Source organism: Gracilinanus agilis, chromosome 2 (genome assembly GCF_016433145.1).
Source record: "Gracilinanus agilis isolate LMUSP501 chromosome 2, AgileGrace, whole genome shotgun sequence".
NCBI lineage: Eukaryota > Metazoa > Chordata > Mammalia > Didelphimorphia > Didelphidae > Gracilinanus > Gracilinanus agilis.
Genome location: NC_058131.1, coordinates 629,145,168 through 629,170,705, shown reverse-complemented (window position 1 = coordinate 629,170,705; position 25,538 = coordinate 629,145,168). Strand labels below are relative to the sequence as shown.

General features: G+C 37.0%; 1 protein-coding gene across 1 annotated transcript in view; it reads right to left on the bottom strand.

Moving 5' to 3' along the window:
• The window catches only part of ENO4 (enolase 4), a 189,314-nt gene that overhangs the window by 6,000 nt on the left and 157,776 nt on the right, over window positions 1-25,538 (bottom strand). The window contains exons 2-12 of the mRNA XM_044660184.1: window positions 22,888-23,016; window positions 18,635-18,825; window positions 17,481-17,626; window positions 16,592-16,761; window positions 16,369-16,500; window positions 14,395-14,448; window positions 11,637-11,693; window positions 9,247-9,414; window positions 5,379-5,504; window positions 3,523-3,718; window positions 38-105 (exon numbers count right to left, since the gene is read on the bottom strand). Coding sequence (XP_044516119.1) covers window positions 38-105; window positions 3,523-3,718; window positions 5,379-5,504; window positions 9,247-9,414; window positions 11,637-11,693; window positions 14,395-14,448; window positions 16,369-16,500; window positions 16,592-16,761; window positions 17,481-17,626; window positions 18,635-18,825; window positions 22,888-23,016 — 1,437 coding nt within the window. The remainder of the gene's footprint in view (window positions 1-37; window positions 106-3,522; window positions 3,719-5,378; window positions 5,505-9,246; window positions 9,415-11,636; window positions 11,694-14,394; window positions 14,449-16,368; window positions 16,501-16,591; window positions 16,762-17,480; window positions 17,627-18,634; window positions 18,826-22,887; window positions 23,017-25,538) is intronic.

Genomic DNA, 25,538 nt, shown 5'->3' with positions numbered 1-25,538 from the left:
TTGGCAATTCTGCAATTGAACAGCTTTCGACACTTACCAAATCCGCAAGGCTATCATCAGAAGACTCTCCCTCCGTACTTCCCAAGATGGCAATGCGTTTTTGACCTATAAGCACAGAAATTGTTTATCTTCCATTGTTAACTTTTATAGGTTGTACAGAAACAGGAGTCTCCTAGGCATGATTATTCACGCTTCAGAGATGGACAGCACCGCTATAGAAAAATAAATGCAACTATTTGAATAGCTAAGTACCCCCTCATAAGAGAAACACTTATGCTTTCATTATGGACTGCTTTATCAATCTGATGCCTTTCGAATAACTCGGCAATGACCAACCTTCACAACTCCAACTGACAGCATTATGTAGGGAGACCGTCCCTGCCTAGTTGGTAGCCTTCACACTTCACATTCCAGAAACTGGACCCTAGGGAGTTTAGCATTCTCTTAATGTCTCTGTGTAACAATAGGAATCGCTAGAAAAGCTACTTGGTATAATTGTGTTTGCAAAAGTCCCTTTTCAGTCATTTCAGCTCTACACTAGATGAGGAGGCATTCAGAAGGTATGGGGATGACCACTTGATGGGGATGTCAAAGAAGGGATTCAAGCTTCAGGTGAGGCTTGGGGGCTAAGTGACCCTCCAAGGATTTCGACCACCTTTAGGAGGCTACAAATAATCATTCTGTAATGATGACAGTTTTTGATGAAATACTGTGCGAGGAATCCAAAGCACCTTACCACAGTTTGCTACAATCTTTTCTGGTAAGTTAAACTATTCAGTCAGGAATTATGGATTGTATTTTCCAAGGATGATTATAATTCACATTTGAATTGCTCTTTGGGATTTACAGAGCACTTTCCTTATAGCAGCCCTGTAAAGTAGGTAATACAGGTATTAGTATCCTCCTTATAAAGTCTCTGTGAGGTTATATGACTTGTGATAATAGTATCTGAGGTGGCATCTGAACTCAGATCTCTAGTAGCATGCAATGGAAAGAGTGCAAGATCTGGTATCAGAAGACATGGGTTCAAGACCCATCTCTGCCTCTTACCGCCTTGAAAAAGTCACCTAAACCCTTTGGCCTCAGTTTCCCCATCTGCAAAATGAAGGGTTGGACTGGATGGATGGTAGGGGTCACTACCACCTCTTGATCTGTGACCCTATGATTCTATCCAAATCCAACACATTCTTCACTATGCCTCTCAGCATCACATCTAAAGATTATATGAATAATGACCTTAATTTTATTAGGTCTGTAACTGATCTAAAGGAGCTGAAGTAGGTCATAGGGCAATCAGAAGCGGGGAGAAAGAGACAGATAATGAGAAAGTGTGAGAGTAAGAGAAAGAAAAGTGAGAGTGGGAAAAGTGAAATAGGAAGAAAGAGAGAGAGAGAGAGAGAGAGAGAGAGAATGAAAGTGTGTGAGAGAGAGGGCTCATGGGAGTCCTTAAGGAAGGAAGGAAGGAAAAAGTCTCTATTATACCTTTGTGAGATTTGGCTGTTATATTTTACCCTTAAGGACTGGATTTTTGAAATAGTGATGCCTTAAATGCTCAGGAAAAAATTTTTGTTGGCTCAGTTTAATTCTAAGATCTTATATCAAAATAATCAAGCAAGCCATTATTATGCACCTACTATGTGGCAGGCACTAAGCTAAGAACTGGCAAATGTTCCCAATTTAAGACCAACCTGAAGTCTTTAACCTCCTATAAGATTTTATATTAAACAATGCTGTGAGAGGCAGAGTGTAGTGGATTGAGAGCTAGTCTCAAAGCCTGATGCTTAAATAATAGTATTAATTTGACTCTGACTCCCATGATGCCTTAATCCTACCAGTAACTGTTTATTAGAAGACATTTCTCTGTACTCCATTTCCCATGAAAGCCAACATACTTCTCTCAGTGATAGTCATTCTTTTTTTCCCCTTTATTTTTATAAAAACTCTTGCTTTCTGTCTTTAGAATCAATACCAAGTACTGGTTCCAAGGCAGAAGAGCATGAAGAGGTAAGCAATTGGAATTAAGTGACTTGACCAAGGTCACAGAGCTAGGAAATACCTGAGGACAAATTTGAACCCAGGTTTTCCCTTCTCCAGGTCTGGCTTTTCATCCACTGAACCACCTAGCTTCCAGGCTCCAGTGTGTTCTTCCCACAACTGTCTAATAGGCTTTCTAAATCCGAGCTGACCATGTCACTCCATTGACTGTGAATTTTTGTCAAATTTACAGAATTAGAGAGTTGGGAGGGAGTTCTACAACTCAGCATTTGGGCATCACTAATTGTTAGTATTTTCTGACTTGAAGCCTAAATTTGCCTTTGTAGTACCACTCATTGAACCTGGTTTTACCTTCTTATTGCAAACAAAAGAAGCCTAATCTCTCTAGCATCTGGCAATCCTTTACGTACTGAAGACAGCTATCCTTTTGCCTTCCGCAGCTAGGTGGCTCAGTGGATTGAGTGCTGGGGCTGAAGTCTTCATCTCCCCGAGTTCAAATCTGGTCTAAGGCATTCACTAGCTGGGTGACTCTGGACAAGCCACTTAACCCTGTTTGCCTCCGTTCCTTCGTCTATAAAGTGAACTGGAGAAGGAAATGACAAACTACTTTAGTATCTGCCTTTCTGTCTCAAAGACTTGGACATAACTGAAAATGACTCAAGAACAACAATCCTTTCCCCTATTCTAGTTTTCTTCTCTTTGGGATAACAGCTCCCTGTTGCCTTTAAGAGAAAATATAAAGTCCTCAGTTTGGCATTTAAAGTCGTTTAGTCTACCTTCCTAGGTTTATTTCACATTACTCCTTTTTGCTACCAAAATTATATTATATCACCTCCAAAATGATCCATTTCCTGAGCCTGTCCCTCCCCACATTCCCCTCTGTTTTTTTAGAATCCTGAGTTTCTCTGTGAAGGCTCAGCTGGAATTCAGCCCCAAGAAACTTTTCCTGAATCCTCTCAAAGCTAGAGCTCTCTCCCTTCCCAAATGTATTTACTTATCTCTTTAGATGAATGAGTGGCTTATTTATCCACCTATCCCTTTATTTATCTATTTACTTATTTAAATACATATTCAGTTGTTCACCTAGCACTCACTGTGTGCAAATCATTGTGCTACTGATATTAAACAGAAAAGTAAGACAAACTCTCTTTTAAAGGAGCTTCTGTCTAAAGAGGGAGACAACAAAGTTGAAACACAGAGTGTATTTCAGCCCCAGTAGAATGTGAGCTCTTTCAGGGCAGGAACTACTTTTCATTTGGCTTTCTATCTCCTGGGTAGCTCAGTGCCCTGTATACAGCAGGTGCTAGTTAAATGCTTGTTGTATCTAACTAACCAAAGCATGTGAATCCAAAGATTAACTTGAACACGACTTAGCTGAGTTAAACACCTCCTGGACTGCAGGCATTTCTTTTTCCCTGGAAGTTTACTCAGAGCTCCTACAAAGCTTAGGGTACTCAATGTTTGGGGGATATTTGCATGACTAAATTAAGTTCACATGAACTCTTTCAAATCTACGTTCTTACTCACTCTCAATAAGCTTGGTGACTTCTGCCAAGTCAGACATGGTAGTTTGGTTTGTATGTTTTATGATTAACCCGCTGCATTTAGGGGTGCTGAGATTTTTTTCTTCTAGGAGCTTGGGGATGCTTTTGGCTGCAGTCCCTGCAATGATGTTACATCTGGAACCAAGAGCATTACAGATGCTGTCCCACTGTTCGATGTCCTGTTCAGATATTTAAAGAAGCAAATAATTATTAAAATTACTCCAAAGAATCTAGGGGGAAAGTATGGCAAAAAAATTGAGTGAAGTATTCACTTTAACAAATATGCCCCATTTTACTTTGGTCATATTGATCTAATGGCTGCTAAAACAGTTGAAAAGATTTATAGAGGCCTCATATGAGGGTCTGAAGACACTTGGTTCAGGCCCAGAACTGGTCAGGCTGTAGGGAAAAATCTATTATTTTAATAAGAACAGATTGACTAACTCTAGGACTTCTACATGAACAAAAGTGGGCAATACTGCTTCAATCAGATATATTATCTCCACTGCCTTAGTAAGTAGGGACCACTTGTAACATTTTGCAGGATGAGTGAGAAGAAAATCTCCCTTCAAAGAACTGGAAGAGCTACAAATCTAGCCTTCCAATTTTTAATAGAGTCTATCACATTAACAAAGGAGAGATAGAGAAAGAGAGGGAGGGAGAGAGAGTGAAAGAGAGAGAGAGAGAGAGAGAGAGAGAGAGAGAGAGAGAGAGAGAGAGAGAGAGAGAGAGAGAGAGAGAATTTCCAAACAAGATAAGGCACATCTTTATCTCTTCCATTTGTAAATGGGTTTGTCTTAAAAAAGTTGATACTCAAAATGCAGAATGTAAGCCCAAGGCCAACTCCTTTCCAAAGAATTTTAACTGTGATATTAAACACTGAAGTGATAGGAATGAGGAGGGAAGAGCACACATACTGTCTTTCTCAACAGTTAAAATATAGCACAATCTGGGGAAAGAAAAGGATGCTTTAAGCTGGCACATGGCACTCCAGAAGAAGACAGAACAAATCCCTTCCCCCCCAAGAGCTCTATGCAAAGAAAATCTTGGTGGTTTTCTTAAATCCTGTTCCACGGTTTTTAAATGAACAAGATACATATTGGTGATTTTAATTTGGATAGGATTGGGAAAGCACAGATTTTTCTTAAAAATTTGGATCACTGAAGAACAAATTTCCAAGGATCACTTTGGACCAAAGATAAATCTCACTATTTCAGACTATTTGTAATACAACTTTCATCTATACAGTGTCCAAAAAGACTTAGTGCATTTTAAAGTTTTCATAGCTTAATCATAAGTTTATATTTTAAATAAAATTAAATATTAAGTAAAGCTTAAAATTCACTAAAATGTTGGTGCATTATAGATAGTACATAAATATATATACACATGCATATATTATACATATACATAACTAGGATAAAAATATTATCTAGTAAAAGTTGGAGTGTTATGAAAAAAGCATTGGATCTGGCCAGATTCATATCCTAGCTCCATGATTTACTGACTTGTGCCAGATAAATCCCAGCTTCTAGGAGTCAGTTTCCTCATCTGTAAAAAGGGGATGTTGGATCTAAAATCGTACCATCTTTCCTTCTTCCTTTTGTGAGTAGATAAAAATGCAAATGATTAATCTTTCAGCAGAAATCAAATAAGGAGCTCTGCCTTCCTTAACATTAACATGTTTCTTCTATATGAGAAGAAGCCATTGCTAAAAGGACCCTTGATCTTCAGTGACGTTATAGGGATCTGGTCAATGGACCCTCATTCTCAGAAATGACTGAACAACAAAATGATCTTACTTTATAATTGTGAGCTAAGGCATACCATCTTACTTACCTCTTTCCTCACAGGATCAATTAATGCAGTAATTGAAGGGAATTTATTGATCAGTTCCACATATATATCAACCATCTCAGCTGGATTTTTGAATACTCCTGTCATTACTTCATATTTTCCTCTAGTCTGATATGGAGAAGTAATAAAGTTAAAATAGAATGGGGATTGTGGGTACTTTTTTCATGTTAAAGTTGTAATTTAAGAGCATACAAAGGTGAACTATTATAATGCTCTATGGTTTACTCACAGGAATCTGTGCAAGTATTATTAGACCCCTTTTACAGATAGGAAAACAGGCTTGGTCACATAGCTAATAAGTGACAAAACTAGAATTCATCACCTCATCTTGCGACATTTTCCTAATCAAGTTCATAGAATCAAGGTAAGTCAACAAACATTTATTATCTATCATGTCCCAAGCACTGGGCTGAACACTAAGGATAAAAAACATACAATCTCTGTTCTCAAGTCTAACTGGGGAGCTGAAATGTGGACAACTATGAACAAACAAGTTATATTCAAGATAAATTGGAATTAATCTCAAAAGGAAGGCATTAGCTTTATAAGGAATGAAGAGGAAGCCATGAGATGAAGAGGAGGAAGAAGGGAGCTCCAGGTAAGAGTGCCCAGCCAGTGAAAATGAGCCAAAACTGGAGATGGACTGTCTTGTGAGAGGAACTGTGAAGATAAGATATAAGAAAACCAGAAAGATCAGGTAAAAATATTTCAAATTGTATTTATCTAAGAAAAAAATCCTTCACATTTTATGTCAAATAGTAGCTAATTAACATGGCCTTGCGGGGGAAAAGTTAATGCTGTTTAAAATGTTGTGCTGCTATGAGCCAGATTCACATCCCCCTTAGGGTCCCACAGATTTCTTCCCACATCTTTTAACGGGAGCCTTACACATAGCGAGAAACCTTGGGGTACAGAGTGGGATGAGAAAATTACTTTGATTCAGGTTTTTTAAATGGTGCCAGATGCCCGACTGTCTGGGTACAAGAAAAATAAAACGAAATAAGCTCATGGAACAAGGGAACAACAGTGCGAACCCTGCCCACTCACAAGAGCCTAACTATAGAGATTAGTTTTTTAACCAACAATATACAAACAATTTTGTCATTCTAGAAAGGTTATACTTCTGTTCTTAAGCAGCCAGAGATGGAAAATGACTTTTGGGTTGATGAAATATTGAAAAACAATATGAAACAGATGCAGATGTATGTGGAGGCAATTCCATACCACGATATCATAGAATACTTCTTTGGTGTAATCCCAATGTTAAAAGGACATATCATTCTGATCAAAAGTCCCTCGTGTGAAATTGTGGTTCCCCAAAGTCACCAACTATGAACTAGTAGAAAGAACCCAAGGATAAGGAATGCTGGATTTTAGTCCTAGCTCTATTTCTAACTTGCTGGGTGACTAGGAAAATTGCCCAACTTCTCTGGGAATCATTTAGGAAATGATTAGGAAACATTTGTCAAAAGATAGGGTTGGATGAGACGATTTCTATAGTTCCTTCCACCTCTCTAACGTACTATGATTTTTTAATGAGAAATAGACTTATGGGGCCAGATTTCATTTCAGGTTCCAAAATACTGACCAAATTTTATATGATCAGGCATGTATTTTTTTAAGAGGGGGTCTCCCCATCTCACCCAATATTTATTATATATATATATTCAGAGTCTGAATGCCACTACTAAATCAGACAAGAGTTTTGACTTGCTCCATTTAAGACATGGTCTGTTTCAGCCTTTCTTAGGCAATCTGGTGGCCTCCCACTGCTAAGGGTTCAGCATATGAATTCTGGACTTAGAGTGGACACCTGATTTGGACAGCCCAATGCAGCTTAGAACTCATGAACTCAAGAGATAGGTAAGCTTCAGTCTCTGTAAGAGGTAGGATTATAGGTGTGTACTACCACCCTGGATCAGCTGTATATGATCAAATCAGTCACTCAGAAAGATTTATTTTATACTTTTTATGTTCAAGGCACTGGTCATACATCAAAAAAAGCAAAACATAGTACCTTCCTTCAAGGCGTATTAAAATGGGGAAGAAAACATGAACACAACAGGCATATACAGGATATAACCAAATAAATACAAAGGAACCTTAAAATGGAAGGTGCTAGCAACTGGGGGTTACCTAGAATGGTGGGGCTTGAGATGAGTCTTCAGGCCAGGGAGTCTAAGAGGCAGAATTAAGGAAGGAGAGAACTGTGAGCGGTGGGAGAGCCAATGCAAAGGCACAGAGAAGGAGTGTTCCATGTTAAGAACAGCAAGAAGGCCATTAAGGGCTATAATCCTACTGCAGAAATCCCCAGTCTAATTTCCTTTTAGAAATTAATATGGTACTTTGAACAAGATGGAAACATAAACTTCATTTTTAAAAACTCTAACAGCCATATGAACCAGGAAGAATATTTAAATGGTGGTAGTAACTTTAAATTCTGACCATATCAGGAGTTTGAAAAAAAAATAGAATTTCTAAAAAGAGGAATATTTTCAAGACCTGGCAACATCATGTGTATAAATAAATGTCTTTTGTTTTAAATAAAGTTTGGTTTGATCATAGAGTGTGTATCTAGGAGTAATGTATGATAAGGCCAGAAAAGTAGATTGATACCACTCTTTAAATGCCAAATAGGGAGATTATATTTCCTTGAGTTTATTTAATAGGGATGGAAGACTAGAGCTTTCAGAAAACCAATGGAGGCAGTGTAGAAAATGGATTTGAGACAATGAGATCATTTCTAGAAAGTAATTACAATAGTCCATGCAAGAAGTGATGAAAGCCTGATTTAGAGTGATGGCCAGAAGAGTTGAGTCTTAAGAGAATACTCATAGTTAAAAGGCATGGTGTAGACAAAGATCCAATAAAGGAGACTGAAAAGGGGTAGCTGAATAGGAGGAAAAACCAAAGCATCATAGACCAAATAAAATAAAGTAGGAAAGAGCATTGCTATGGAAAACCAGAAAGGAGAGAGTATTCAGGAAGAGAGTGTGGTCAGCAATGTCAGCTGTTACAGAGAGTTGGTTGGGAAGGTTGAGGAGTTGGGAAAGGCCATTAGATTCAGAAACTAAGAGATCTCCGGTAACTTTGGAGGAAGATCTTTCAGTTGAATAAGGAGGATGGAAGTCAGATTGCATAGGGTTCAAAAGAAAGTGAGAGAAGAAATGGAAGCAACTAGTACAGATACAGATTTTTTGAGTTTAGCTGAAAGAGGGATATGAAATGGAGAAAAACAACTAGTGAAGATGGTTGGATCTAGTGAGTTTTGCTTTGTTTTGTTTTTAAAGTATGGGGAAGACTTGAGTGTCTGCTGGCAGTTGAAAATAAGTAAGTAGACAGGAAGAGACCAAAGTGTGTTGGGGGGGGGGAGAGAGAGAAATTAGATAATTGAGGAAAACCCTCTGGAGAGGCAGGAGGTGATGGGATCAAGGACACAAATAGAAGGGTTGGCTTTTGCAAGGATAAAGAATGCTTCTTCACAGACACTGGAGGAAGAAGGAGATAGGTGGGGATGACTTCAGAGAGATATTGTCCATTTTTGAGCTTCCAAGGATTTGAAACATGAAGCTGCAGAATTCTAGAAAAGTAAAGGTCCATAGAGCTGATCTAATTGTTATATGATGATGATAAATGAGAGTTCACATTTGAGACTATTATAAAGATAAATGAAATGATTTGCCCAAATATCATGGTGGAGGTATAGCGGAGAAGTGAATAAAAATTCAAGTCTCCTGCGTCTAATACAGTTCTCATTCTACCATTCATTCAATATACATTATTATTTTTTGCAAGCAAAAATTTAGCATAGAGACCTTAAAAATGTGAAGATACCAAAAGCAAAACTTACATAATCGATAAATTCATGTGCAGCACAGTTTATGGCTAAATATAAGTTGATTCCTAACTCCAGTCCCAAGTTGCCACAGATTCCTTGTAGTAAAAGCAATGGCTGTTCAATAGTATCATAGTTAATTGATAAACAGCCTATGTAGGACAGTTTGCCAAATATCTGAGTCTGCAAGACAAACCAAAAAGAACACGTGAATAGAACTTCTTAGGTTGTGAGTAGCTTTGTACAAGAGGAATACTTTGCAGATAGACATAACTTAGAAAAATGGGCTCCCCTACTGGTGTGTGGAGTCTGTTTCCTGCTCCCTACAACCTCCGGACAACCTCTTGGGCTTTCTATATCAGATAGGTTGGTGATAATTTCCATTCATTTGTGGATAGGAGTCTCCCTGCCTTCATGTGAATACTGTACATTGTTTCCCTGTTTTTCTGTTTTATTGTCATGGTACATATTATCCACTCCTCAACTGTCAAAAGGCAAAGTTCATCTTGGGACCTGGAACTTTTTCCATTTTCTACCTTTTTTGTACTTCAGTAGGACCCTAGATTTGAGACCTTTATTCATAGCAGGGTTTGATTACTCCCCCATTATATTGTGAGCCACTGGAGGGTAGAAACTGTCTTTTGCCACTTTTTGTATCTCTAGCACTTAGCATAGTGCCTGGCACATAGTATTAGAGACATGCTTAATAAATGTTTATTGATTGAGGGCATAACAATTAATAAAATGTTATGACAGTCATTGAGATTTGAATTTTAATAGAAATTACTGTCTTAAAACTAATAGGATGAAGTTCTGAAATTTGATTTTAGGTTTCAGGTACTCAGTCGGGAAAGACAGAGCAGAATGGGGAGATGGGAGAGATTTACTAGAGATCTGTTCTATTTAGAAGGCAAACCCTAATGATAATAGGTATATAAAAATTCTGACCTCTTCATAGGTAAAAACACTGCAATAAGTCATCCAAATAAAAAGGGACATAAATAAGTCAATTATACTCAAAAGCACAAACTAAAGAGATGAAAAAAATGAGGTTGCATGTTGTAATAGATAGATGTGGGAGTCAGGAAATCTGGGTTTAATTCCTGGTTTTAACATATATGAGATACGGGATCACAAGCAGATCATTTAATGCCATGGAATCTCAGTTTCTTTAATTAAATCTGAGGAAAATAATATTTGCTCTACTTACTTTACTAGGTTATTATAAGGAAAGTGTTTGGTAAAGCTTTAAAGTGTTATTGAAATGTGAGTTGTTATGGTGACAGCACAAGCTAATGTAAAAAACCATGTGAAGAGCTCATTGTCACTGGCATAGATACAGATGATCGTAGTACTCATTAGGAATCTTTCCTTTACACACACACACACACACCCCAGAAGAATGAAGTGGGAGATGAATATGTTGAAAAGTCTTACATCAGAAAGTTTTCTAAAATCTACAATGTAACTTGCACCCAAGCATATGTATGAACATTTTGCCAAAAAAAAAAAAAAAAAAAAAAAAAAGATTGCAGCTAGTTGTTAGAGAAGTGGCTGACTTTGATGGGAATTAGCAGTTTAAAGCACAGAGAAAGAAACCTTTTCGTGAGAATGTAACTGTAAAACTTAAATCAATTTGAATGCCTTAAACATAACCTGTTTTTTAAGGGGTTGTCTTTGTGGCAAAACTTTCATCGTAAGACATGTTTCTTGCTTGTTATATTTACACATTGTCGGCATGGAGGGGTGTTATTCCATTGGCTTTCCTGACCCAATTTGAATTCATGGCAGCATTATCTTTGAAATGGTTTTTGCAACTCAGTTGAGATAAGAGGGCAGATGGGATTGCCCTGTAGTATCTGGTTGGTTTGTTTCTGTATTCTTTGAAGGAAAATAAAAGCTTTGGCCATCTCTGCTGTCAGTCTGAATGAATTACTAGCAACCAGCCATTCAATTGCCCCCAATACGCTGCTTGGAGAAGTTTTAGAAATAATCCCATTCCACTCATGATTAATCACTGCTTTCAAAAATTTCAGTAAGTAGCACCTTAAATAAGGTGTTCATAACCAGGCAGCCTAATTAGGCAAGGTTGTTTATCAGACAGAACTCTATGCCTATCAAATGTCCTAACCCTACCCACGAATTTGAAAAATAAAATATTCTGTGGAGAAAACATGTGGGACAATATATACACATGTAAGAGTCTTTCTAGGAAGACTTAGATTGACTGCCTTGGGAGGGGACCCAAGTTTCAAAAGACTCTAGGAGCTGTATTTCTTCCCAGTGTCAGAATATGCCCATATATCTATAGAATTATTTAGAGTTGGAATCCAACTCCATTAGTGCTTAGCACAGGCACATACGAGGTACTTTAGAAATGTTTGCTGATTGATTGATTTACTTACTGCACCACCTTTTTTCCCATTATGACCTTTTTTGGTCTCTGGCTTTGGAGTATGGGGCTGTGAGAAGAAAAAGAAAGAAAACCGATCAAGAATCGGATGGGATTCAAAGAGACATTAACAGCAGAAGCAACTATCCTATTTTTTTGGCAAGCCATCACAGCAATGAGTCAGTACCACAGATTGTATATATATATATATATATATATATCTGTTGCTAACTTCTCTGTTTACATCTTCAGGACCTGGTAACTCACGAGAATTTTACACACAGCCTAAGTATAGGACATTTTTAACAAACATGGATGAATTCTGTCAATGACTCCCAAAACTTTTTCAGGCACATAAGTATCTATCTGTCAATGTTGGGGATAAACATAGTGGAGAGTAAAAGCTTTTCCTTGATGTCTGACATCTATCAGCTACATCTGTCACCCATAATCACATGCATATATCTAGGGCAGTGGGACTAAAAAGCAATGCCCTTTTGAGGAATTATCTTCAGGGTCTACAACACATAGCTGGTGGCTTCTTTTCTTTTTTCTCCTATATTATCAATCGTGGCAAATCTCCATCCTCTGAAGGTGGATTTGATATTTTGGAAAAAGCCAAAAGTCATTTTGGGGCCAAACTTGGTGAGTAAAATGTACATTCAACTAGATATGGCTCAAAAAAAATCAAGATATGACTACAAAATAGTGAGAATGATTGATTTGTGGGGCTTATAAATGGGATCTTGAAGGTAGTTATTAAAAAAAGGGGTCTAAGAGTCCCCAAAAGTCCAAAATATGGAATTACTGAAGAATTCCTGAAATAAGTGTGATTGTTTTAAAGGGAACTATAGGCATTTGGAGTAATGAGTTCTGGTTCAGCTGTTGATAAATTGGTCTCATTCTTTTATAGTCACATGTCATAAATGTAGGCATGTAACAGTTATCCTCTGTTATCTTTCCATTGTCACATGCTCATAGCTATACATAAGCAAAAGAGACTATAGAAGCCCAGGATGTCACCATATGTAGTTCTTTTCACCTTCCCTTCCCCTGTGGTGGTTTTCATTGAGTAGAGGTACAATGAATATTTGACTGATTGGCAAAAACATATAGTCTTCTTTACTCAATTCATTGAACTTCAGTTTGATGATGGTATAGAACCAGATTCCCATCCTTTACTTAATGAACAAAATATGAAATTTTGTTCCAGAATAAATGTTTCTTTTAGAGATGGATTATTTTTTAAAGTTAAATTAAAATAGGGGCAGCTGGGTAGCTCAGTGGAGTGAGAGTCAGGCCTAGAGACCTAGGTCCTAGGTTCAAACCCGGCCTCAGCCACTTCCCAGCTGTGTGACCCTGGGCAAATCACTTGACCCCCATTGCCCACCCTTACCACTCTTCCACCTATGAGACAATACACCAAAGTACAAGGGTTTAAAAAAAAAGTTAAATTAAAATAAAAACAACAAAATTTTTTGTTAGCAAGTACTGGCTATTCAGTAAACTCACAGAGTGGTCCAAGCACTTGCAAGGGAAGAATAGCATAAGGAGTGATTGTCTCTCCTTTCCACCAACCCCCATTGGCCCAAAACATCAGTACCAAATATTCTGTAACTGAAGCAAAGAATAGTGATGTCAATAAATGATGGTCCCAGACTTGGCATTTTCCACTTAGAAAAGAGAAGTCATGTCTTTGGTGCCTTTATTCATTTTCATAAATGCTTTGTGTTGATTTGAGCTTTAATGTGACTGATGATAGTCATTACCCACTGAAAATATTCCATTTCTCCAGTCCATTTTTCAAAATGGATTTAAAATGAAGAACTAATGGATGGATGTGCTTAACTGTTTTTAAAAATATGATGCCACCTTACACACTTAAATATAACATTTTCTCCCTGCATTGTTAATATTCTAACCTGTAAAAACCTCTTTTGAAAGAATTTGGTCAAGTAGCATACTAGTCACAATTTTTATGTTTAAACACTTGAAATTTTGTTTCATCTTTTAAAAGGAAGTGTGGTGGTAAAGAGGGAAAAAAAAGCCTTGCTTTGGAAGTCAGGACTCTTGGGTTCCTAGTCATGATTCTACCTCTAACTTTCTGTGTCACCTCAGGCAAGTTATTTCACTTTTCTGAGACTGTTTCCTCACTCCTAAAATAATAAAAGCTGAACTAAGAAATCTTCAAGGTTTCTTGCATTGCTGATATCTGACTGATGTTTATTCATTCAAATGCTTGGAGAGGAAGACTTTAATTTCCTCAGTATAGTTAATGAGAAAATGGTGGCTATTACCAAGTACTTTAATCTAGGTTTCAACACATGGCTCTATCTCCAAAATTCAGTGTCAATTCTAAAGACTTCCAAAGTAGTACTTTTCCTTTATTACTGACTGTTTTAAAGTCAGATTGAGGACATATTCCTTTTGGCAGAAGATTCTTACCTCATATTCGAGGGGGTCTTACATCCATTGTGTGACATTAGGGTACTAGAATTGAAGATTTGTTCTCTCTAAAGTCAGACAAAACACTGGGACCATTTCCCTTTGAAATCTCAATGAAGCCTCCATTAAAAAGAAACATAACTAGATCTGAGACCCTTACCCATCAGACAGAATGTATACCATAAAAGGACCCAGTAGGAAGGAGAATACGTTTTCCAGAACAATAATAATGTCTATAGAATTCCATAATATATGCTAGATTTGATACTAGAAAGTATGTGAGTATTCATTAACACATCAAGTAGTAATCAAGTCTTTTTACTTACTTTGTCAATAATCTTTATAATTTGTTTCTGGATTTCTAGAAGCATTGTGATACCCTGTGCAAAGGAAATCATGATCTTCATAAAATGTAGTTTGTATATTTTAAATGGAAAATTTTACACTAAACCTATAGTTATTTGAAAATAGGCTCTGATTTCTGCTCAGCATACATTCCTCTCAGTCACATGCTCTTATCTATTTCAGTTTAATTGGCTTTCTTGTTCCTTATGTGATCCTTATATGTAGCAGTATATTTCCCATCCCCAGACCTTTGTACATCCTCATACCTGGAATGTACTCCTACCACACCTTTGCCTTATAAGAGTCTCTAGTTTTCTTCAAGGCTCAGCTCAAGAACCACCTTCTACAGGAAATCTTTCTTGGCTCCTCTAGCTATAATGAACAACAGCAACAATGAATGTCTGAGGCCATATTTGAACTCAGGAAGATGAGTCTTCCTGACTCCAGACCCAGCACTCTATACACTGTGCCATCTAGCTGCCCCAAAGATAAATTAGTAGATGCTTATTCATTTTTACAAAAAGGATATTTGACTTACACTAAAAGGAATACCCTCAGACAGAAACTAGACCTCATTTCATTGGTATAGCCAACTCTCCGGGAGGAAATTCCTTCTAACAATGCAAGTCAATACCTTCCCTGCAACTGAGAGACCTGAGAGAATTGCTTACAGGTCAAGTGACTTGCCCAAGGCTATAGAGCCAGTATGTGTCAGAAGCCACTTGAACCTAGGGCTTTCTGGCTTCCAGCATGGTTCTCTATTCACTATTCCATGTTGCTTCAGTTTATACAAAAGAACTCTGAACATTTTCCTAAAAAGTCCCCCTGAAAATGATTGTTTACTAAAATAATATACATATAACTTTTTAGAAACAAACTATTATATAGTAAGAGATATTAGATTTACAGTCGACTCTGTGTTCCTCAGTGTATAAGTATCTGGGGAAAACTGGGACATAATATTTAAGAAGAGGCAAAGGAGTTGCCTATTAAAGCCACAAGAGCATCATCTCAAGCAGTGATCTAGACAGCAGTAGAGACTGATGACCAGTGTTTGAATGTAAAATTAATGACACAAGATTCAGGGTTTCTTAACAAAGTGGATCTTAATAGTTCAACTTTCAGTCATTTGTGGTACAACCTACCATTCCTAGATCATTTTTATATGGCAAAAGCACGGTCATCTATGTTATCGCATTTTATCTTTGCAACAAACCTGTGACTTCAGTAATGTTAGTTTAATTATTCCCAGTTTAACCAATGAGCTCACAACTAAGGCTTAGAAAGGTTATATGAAAATTGAGTTCAATGCTATATAACTAATTAACTACAGAATCAAATCTAAGTCTAGTGTTGTTGTAGTTATCGTTGAATTGTTTAGTCATGTCCAACACTACCTCCACGGAGTTTTCTTGGCTGAGATAATGGAGTGGGGTTTGCCATTTCCTTCTTTAGTGTGTCCCCATTTTACAGATGAGGAACTAAGACAAATGGGGGTAAAGTGACTTGCCTGGGTCATACAGCTGGTAAGTGTCTGAGGTCACATATGAACTCAGATCTTCCTGGCTCCAAACCCAGTGTTCTATCTACTGCATGCATCACCTAGCTGCCCAGGTCTAGTGTATTTTCCACTAAGAGCAAATTCTAACTTCTCTAATCAACCAGTATTGCTATTATGTAGCTAATTAGTTGCAAGGGAAGATTGGTTCATTCGATGCATATATTCCATTTGTAGAACATTTAATAAAAAGAATAAATGGAAATGGCCTAGTTTTGGCCCATGCTCCACTTTATGACATCCCTCTTCCTTTTTCTATGCCCCTTCCAGGTAGCTTTTCCCAATTCCCTCCTTTACTACTCCTATCCCTGGGGCCATAGATCTAGTGAGCCTATGTGGAAAAAAATGCAGACAAAAGCAAGTATATTTCTATAAAAATTGTGAGAGTCTGAAATACTTGTTGAACGGTTAATCCAGGGTGTGGGATACAGATCACTTCTTTCATCAGATTCAGTTTTCCAGGCGATGACTTCCCACAGCTGAGCATGGTGATCATCAGCAAAGGAAGAGACAATGTCCTTGGTGATTCCTAGAAACAGGGACAGGCCCATGGAAACGAGTTACCAAAAAAAGTCCCTTGTTAACTCAGTGATTCAGTTTACTCTGTGATAGATACTGACCCGTTTGTATTTCAGTGATGCAATATTTAAATACAATGGAGTATTGCTCAGTGTAGCACATGTTTTCGCCACAGCTAATGATACAGCCCCTACGGCCATACTACCGTGGAGAATGGGCTCAGGAGGTTCTGCTGGTGGGATTGGTTTCTCTGGAATAATTTCCTTCTTACCTGGAAGATTGGGAAAAAGAGACAAACATACGCTAAGTGGCCATGGGAGATGTTTTCCTGAACCTTTTTCATTTGTTAATTGTTTGGTTAGGTGTTTTTCTTTTGTAAGTGGAGCTATTCTATTATGATATTATTAGTGAGAATTGGTAGTTTAAATAGCCTTAAAGGATATGTCTACACTTTCTATATTTCTATACTTCTACACTTTAAGACCAAACTAACAAGGAGGAATGTGTGATGGGGAGCAAGTTCAAACAAATGGATGCTTCCTTCCCAAAAAGCTATTTTATTCCTATTTAGAAATCTGCCCCCAGATGGGGTCTGGGCTTTTAATCTGCTACTAAGCAGAGTCATGCTTCATTGTTTTTCTAGGCAGTTGCTGGGAAGGGGCAATATAGGGAAAGGGCAGAGAAGATGGAACAAGGGGGAGAATAGTGGGCTTGTCAAACAAGGAGGTCTTTTAGGGAGGAGGAAATCCCATCACACCTTTCTGACATCATTTTCTGAATCTCCTTGAATGAATAGCTTCTTTCTGCTGATCTACCATTTTAATAAGGATGAAACATTATTCCATGATGGGTAAGTTTAAAAGTCTAACTCAGGTCTGTCCCAGAGTGACTATAAAGACAGAATCCAAGTCAAAGAACCAAGAGAATCTTCTATCCCTCCTTGTTCACACAAAGGCTAAAGAACTTTCTGTAAATTCATTAAGCTCAAACCTTTTTGTCCTTTCTTCTTTGAAGACGGTGGTGGTGGCGGAGGTGGTGATGGGGGTTGGAGAGACATTAGGGATAATGGCTGCTGCAGGCTAAGTTCTAATTCTTTACTCTCTTTATCTTCTTGTAGTTTATTTGCAAAAAAATTCCTGATGGGGATAAAAAACATTCTATTATAATATTCTTTTCCAAGAATATAGTTTTGTCACATAGTAAAGTTAGGCCCAGAGGCATAATTAGTGTTTCAAGAATTAACTCTACTTTTTAACTGCTTCAGAAAAGCCAAGTCCTCATTTGGATTTTCTAGATCAATATTAATAAAAGAAACAAATTTAATTGAAGTTAATTTTGGTCCTGAAATAATCAAATATATGTTTAGATTCTACAGAGTATTATTTGAAGAATGTTTGAAAAAAAAAGGCACTTTAATTTTAAAAATATGAAGACATCTAACCTGAATAATTATGGATGTTGTTAAAATTTAAATTGACAAACTTCTAGGCAGCTTGCAGGTGACATAGTGTATAAAGTGCCAGATCATCTTCCTGAGTTCAAAACTGGCCTCAGATACTGAGGGACCCTGGGCAAGTCATTTAATTCTGTTTGCCTCAGTTTCCTTATCTGTAAAATTAGGTGGAGGAGGGGGCAGCTAAGTGGCTCAGTAGATAGAGAGCCAGGCCTGGAGTTATGAAGAATTGGGTTCAAATCTGGCCTCAGGCACTTCCTAACTATGTCACCTTGGGCAAGTCACTTCACCCTGATTGCCTAGCCTTTAACTGCTCTTCTGCCTTGTATCAGTTCCAAGACATAAGGTAAGGGTAAGAGGGAAGAGAGACAGAAACAGAAGCAGAGACAGAGACAGAGACAGAGAGACAGAGAGAGAACAAATAGGCGAGGTACTCTGGAATTAGAATCAGCAGAATTTGTCAAATAAATGGTGTGAGAAGTTGTTAAATAAATGAATGGCATGTGTGAAAAGTATGGTAAAATGGATAAAGTCCCGGGTTTGGAGTCCTGTGTTCAAATTCCAGATGTAGAACTTAGTACCTCTTTTTCTTAAAAGTCACTTTGAGGAGCTCCCATTAGAAAACTGAGACTCTCTACCATGCTAGGTGAAGTCAAAGTAAAGTAGACTTTTGTCTGTGCCAAAGACTTACGTAAGTAACTGATCCGCCACTTCCTGTTGGGTAGGTTCCAATCCTTCCAGAAGTTCTGTCATTGACTCATTTACCCACTGCACAGCCACACTGATGGCTTCATTCCGTTCTAATTCTACTGCATCCACTGTGTCAGGCATTGCAGTTTCCAGCACTTCAAAGTGAGAGGAGATGACAGCAGAAGTAATACTCTGAAAATCATACAAATTAATTCCACTTTCTAGTTAAGTTGTAGAAATTTCACCAACATAATCCATTTTTTTCCATCTTGAAATAATGAATCCTAACCCTGAGATATTTTGTTGTCATTCTGGGGAGATAGGGGAGATGTAATTTTGTTCCAGAAAGTCAAACTAAAATAACCCTTTAAATTCTTAAATCTCACCCTTTTTATTGTATCAGCACCTCTGCTTTAAGTAGTTAATAGCTTCTAGCAATGTTTATCTTCCAAAGAGTTAAGAAGTTCAAATGAAGATATACATTATAGGCAGAAAGTGCTTTAATCTATCAATTAAGATTATCATCATGGGGCAGTAGAAAGAATACTAGTCTGAGAGATATAAAATCTGGGTTCTAGCACTGACTGCAGATTTAGGACTGAGCAAATCATTCGCCTACTTTGGACCTCAGTTTCCCCATCTATAAAATGAAAGACAAGATAGTTGATTGCTAAGACCCCTTTGCAGTCTCCAACAAATTCTATATTCTATATATTCTGTATTCTAATAGAATAATATATTTTATAAGAATTATCATTTTGGAGAGAATTGAGACAGAAGCAGTCATTTGTTAACAACAAGTATGTATTAAATATAGTATAAAATTGATCACACCAAAGAATGCCTATGACAACAATATAACCATTATAAATTAACTCCTTTATGTATTGTTTATGGTAATAGTAGTAATCCTTTAGTCTAAGCTAATAGTACTGGTTATATTAATATAGAATTTGAAAGCTAGCAAAAACCTTAAAAATCAATTAATAAGAAGGAAACAAACCCAGGGAGGGGAAATGACTTGTCCAAAGTCAATCAGTTAGCAAGCATTTGTTAATGAACACCTTCTATGTTCTAGGAATTGTACTAAGCACTAGGGATACAGTGAAAGGGGGGAGGGACTCAGTCTCCTGATCTCAACATGCAAACAGGATATATATATATAATAAATTAAAGATAATCAGAAGAAAGGTAGTATGAGATTGAGAGGGATTGGAAAGGCATCTTACAGACAACATTCTTTTAGATAGGACTTTAGGAAAGACAGGAAGTAGAGGTGAGGAGAGAAAGAATTTCAGACTTGGGAAATAGCCAGTGAAAGTACAGTAGAACCTTGTTTTATTCAAACTCAAGACACATGAATTCAGGTATATAAGATTGGCAATTGAAAAAAATAAAGGCAGAAAAATACAAACAAATTTTTTAAATTTGTGCTAAAATATTTACCATTTCCCCAAGTGGTATAAAGTCTTGCAGCAGTCTGACCAATCAAACTCATTCTTGTTCTGAGAAGCTTTAGTGTGAGTCATTACATTATTTTGCACTAGACATTAGCTCTGGGATCAGTCTTTGTCCAGAGTTCTTGCTTATAACAAGCCAAATCTGTGTCTTTGTTTCATTAAAACTGTTTAGTTATTAATAATGGCCCCAAAGTGATGCTGGTAGTCTGATAAGCCTAAGAAAACTCTTTAAGTGCCTAGGTATGTTCATATAAGAAATCTGTATTAAATAATGGAGGTTGCTATTATTTTTAAAAATGCATTGATTTGATTTATTTAGAATATTTTCCCCATGGTTACATGATTCATTTTCTTTCACTCCCCTCCTCTCTCCCCTCTCCCATAGCCAACAAGCAATTCCACTGGGTTTGACATGCATCATTGTTCAAAGCCTATTTCCATATTATTAATATTTGCAATAGAGTGATCATTTAGAGTCTACATCCTCTATCATTTCCCCATTGAATCATGTGATAAAGTAGTTTTTTTTCTTTTGTGTTTCAGCTCCCACAATTTTCTTTGGATATGGGCAGCATTCTTTATCATAAGTCCCTCAGAACTGTCCTGGATCATAGCATCGCTGCTAGTAGAGAAGTCCATTACATTCGATTGTACCATAGTGTATCAGTCTCTGTGTATAATGTTCTCCTGGTTCTGCTCCTTTCGCTTTGCATCAATTCCTGGAGGTCATTGGTTGCTATTATATATGATTTTCAGGGTTTTTTTGTGTGATTTTTCAGATTTTCAGAGGGGCTTGGAACATATTGGTTATGAATGATCATTGGTCAAAAATAAGGTCCTACTATATTTAAAATTGCAAGATGGAGTTCTTCGTGTAAAGAAAGTAAGCAGGCTATTGACATCGGATTGAAGAGTACGTGGGGTTTGAATGAATGTTAAAAAATCTAGGTCAAAGGCAACCATGTAATGAAGGGCTTTGAATAGCATAGGATTTTGTATGTGATCTTGGGGGTGATAGGGAACCAATGGAATTTATTGCATTAGGGGGAGACCACCAATTTGACCAATGAATGGAAGATTTGCTGGAGTCAGGGGAGACTTGAAACAGGGAGACCAACTAGGGAGACAACATGCAAACAACTGGATGGCTGCTGTAATCCCCCCATGGGGGTAAGGTGATAAAGCCTGGACCAAGGGGATGACAGTGTCAGAAGACAGAAAGGAGTCTTATGTAAGGGATGCTATATGAAGGTAGAATCAAAAAGACTTAACAACAGATTAGCATAAGAGGGTGAAAGGGAATGAGGAGTTGAGGATGACACCTACATTGAAAACCTGAGCAAATGGAATGTTGATAGCCTCATTGTGGCAGAGTTGAGACTAGAATATAGGTTTTCTGACTTTCAGTCCAATGGCCTTTCCATTGCTCTACTCTGTTGTGTCAAGGTCCAAAGCAAACCATTTAGATACCTAAAATATTCAAATTTAAGTCAACACGAAAAGAAGGGAGAGGGGCATTATTGTGCTTTGGACATATTTCAAATTGTTGATGCTTCCTTGAAATGTTACATATATTAATGAAAACAACATATGTGGCTGAACTGTGGGTGCTGTTTGGATTGGGGAAATGTGGGCATAATAAATTCCTAGTGTTCTATAATTGAAAAAATAAAAATAAAACAAACACTCCAGTAAACAAATTCCAAGTCTAAGTAAGGAATGAGTTTGGAGAAGGCCAGATAGATTCCTGAAAGGACACTCAAAATAATGGCAGTCAATAGATAATCAGGGCAATATACATGCAGCAAGCTAAAAACAATGTGATAGAAAGAACACTTGATCTGGAATCAGAGAACCCAAGTTAAAATTTTGACTTGGAAATTTACTAGCTTGGGAAAGTCACCTTACTTTTTTTGGGGGGGGCCTCAGTTTCCTCATTTGTAAAATGAAGGGTTTGGGAAAAAAATCTTTAAATCTCCTGGTTGCTATAAATTTATAAGCCTATAGTCCTGTTGCTTTCATCTTCCTAGCCTGGATACTTTAACAGACAAGGAACGTAGGTGCTATTTGGGAGGTCACATCATACTGCTCACCCATGTTGTCTATTAAAGCTCCTAAGTATATTTTTAAAAAGACTTAAAAATCACTATGGATGATAGTGTTATTGGCATGATTCATATCTCTTAGATAGATATATAGATCTATCGAGTTTAAGAGCTGGAAAGGACCTTAGATGTAATTCTCATTTTAAGTATGACATAACTGAGTGCACCAAATCATATGGTCATTAAATAGCAAAGCCAGGGTTCAAACCCCTACGTTTTGATCTTATATCCAGTGTTCTTTCATCTACAGCAAATTGGCTCTCTGTAAATAAGCAATTTGTTACTATAACTGAATTTAAAGTATGTTTTTAGTCAGTCAGCTGGTTTTTATTAAGTACCTATTATGTGCCAGCTGCTGGGAGAAGATCTGGAGAAGCAAAGAAAGGCAAAAACAATTTCTGCTCTTAAGGAGCTCAATCTAATGTAAGAAACAGCATGCAAACAACTATGTACAAACAAGATATATACAGGATAGATTGGAGAGAGTCTCAGAGGGAAAGTACTAGCATTATTTTTTTATAATTCAAATATATTTCAAATATATAATTGAAATATATAAAAAATTTATATTATTTTTTATAATTCAAATAAATCACCATTAGTCTATTAGTACCTTGGAACCCAATGCACAGTAAATAGTCACGAATAAAGAACAATAAAATATAGTCGAGAAAATCATAGTTCCATACCTTAACCTGGTTTTGAATCGTGCAGAATATTTCAACTCTGAGAGTTTGATGACCCATACCATCTAGTACTACTCTTCCTATTACTTTGTATATGGTAGGAGCCTTTGAAAGCTTCGTAAAGCAGTTTGCCTTCAACATAAAAAAAGCATTATAAAATTATAAATATCAAATTTATTTTTACTCAAAGCATCAATCATATAATTTACTTTGCTCATATTAAATTTATCCTTGGGTTCAATTCCTAATGCCTTGAACTTGACGATGACAGCTCTGTTGGAACAACTCTTCCTTCAAGTACAAAGATTTAAGTTCAGCCTCTTCAGACAGCATGACAGCATGGAAACAAACATAAAATGTTCCGTGATGTATTTTAATGTATATCCCAAGTGTCAACCCAATTTTCTAACCAATATACCCAATCTGAAATACATGGATCAATTGGCAATAGAAAATGTTATCGTCCATATAAATTTTGTCTAGGAATTCTGAGTCAACCAATTTCTATTGCTCTCAGTAAGATATCTTCTTCAACATTATAATGGTGAGGAAAAACACAGCAGCTGTATTTCACTCACCATGATTCCATGAGTAATCCTAAATGTTAAAGGGATGTGGAAACCTTCGCAATAGTAGTTTTGCTGAAGCAGAGAGGGCAGAAGCCATTTGGAGAAGCTCCAAGAAAAGAGATTGGAGATGGAAAGTGAAGATGAAGCCTATAGGAAGCTCTCTTAAAGAGAATGGGAAGAACCATTAAAAGTATCATTTATTTGCAGTGGGAAAGCAACAAGGTGACAGAGTGAAAAGAGGAATGTATCTAAAATGAAAAACTAATCTCATTCCAATCCTATTTTATAAGAGTTAGGAGGAGAGGGGAAGAGAGGCAGTAATTTGCATAAGAAACAATACTATATCTGACCTCATGACATTGTGGATTTACTGTGATATCATATAGGATTTAAGGGCTTACACTCTACACAAGACAATAGTGTACATTCTAAACAAACAGTATAGACATACAGAATATTGTATACCCCAATACTAGAACTCAACAATGATTCAGAGAGATGCTTTAGAGGAAAATAATCTAAAGTTATTTTTTTCATTAGATCCAGTTTTGAAGGTTAACTAATGTGTTGTAGAATGAGAAAGAGGCTCAATGAAATTATATAGTTTTATTTGGACTTCTGGGGAATGTAAGAAGCCCCAAAGGTCCTATTAACCATTCTGCCTATTTGGTACAATGCCAAAAGTAGTTTATAGATAAAGCTAGAAGATACCTTAGTAGTTTAAGCTTCCTACTTTCTAAAAATTTTAGGGAACATTTGCTCAATGGACTCTCTTTTGGTTTTGCAATAATTTGGGGACTTATTTATATAGTCCTAGTGACTGTTTTCTTTTCTGCCTTATCTAATCTTAAACATTCTTCAAGATCCAAAACCTAGTCCTGTGAGCCTAACCTTTCCCAATGGCCTATTTTGATATCAGTCAGCTAACATTTATTTATTTTAAATTCTTACCTTCTTAGAACTGATACTAGGTATCAGTTCCAAGGCAGAAGGGCAGTAAGGGCTAGGCAATTGAAGTTATGTGACTTGCCCAGGATCACACAGCTATGAAGTATCTGAGGTCACATATGAACCCAGGACCTCCTGCCTCCAAGCCTGACTCTATCCACCAAACCACTTAGCTGCCCATCAGCTAGCATTTATTTAATATCTACTATATTTGCAAGGCACTGTACCAAGAGCTGAAGATACAAAGAAAGGCAAAAGATAGTCCCTATCTCAAGGAGTTAACAGTGTAATAGCAAAACTTATAAATAGATTGATCATTTCCTTCTCTGAAATCCTACTGTTTATAATTGCCACATATTCAAAAATTTGCTTTACCAAGATTAACTTGGTTAGGGCTCCAATTGTTTAAAATATCAGATTTTTTTCTTCCCAACTATGATGTAAACCACTATAAGGCAAGAATGACATCAACCTGGTACTTTGAAAAGAACACAAGACTAGAAGTCAAGTGACCTCGTCCTTAGTTCTGGTTATCTTGCTATGTCTGAGTTTGAGCAAATCACTTCATTTGGCTTCCTCTGGTTTCTTCATGAATAAAATGAAGGGTTCAATTGTATCTTGTATCTATATTTCTTTTTCTGAAATTGTTTCTCCCATCATCATCAAACATTTTGAGCACCTATAATATATGACAGCTAGCCCAATAAATAAACCCTTGTAGATTTAAAGGAGAGAGATATTACTATACAATTTTCTATGACTATTTTTCAAATCTAGGATCCAGGTCTTATGCTAGATATCTCATAAACCATGAGTGGGGAGAAGTAGGACCCTGGCAATTTAGCCCGATGCCCCTTCTTTCAAGTAAAAATGATAATGTCTCACATTAGTCAAGCACTTAATGGATATTCATTCGAAGGGCATTGCCTCATCTAATTCTTATAACTTTGTGAAATATGCTTCCAAGTAGCATGATTTCCATTTCAACAGATGAAGAAGTTAACATCAACAGCTAGCAAGGAGGAAGCCCAGACATATGCATGTCTAAGGGCTCCTGGTCTCTTTCACACATCTTTTAATATGCTTGTGGCATCACTTAGTAATGGCAGGAAAACTGAATTTGAAACCAGAATGCCC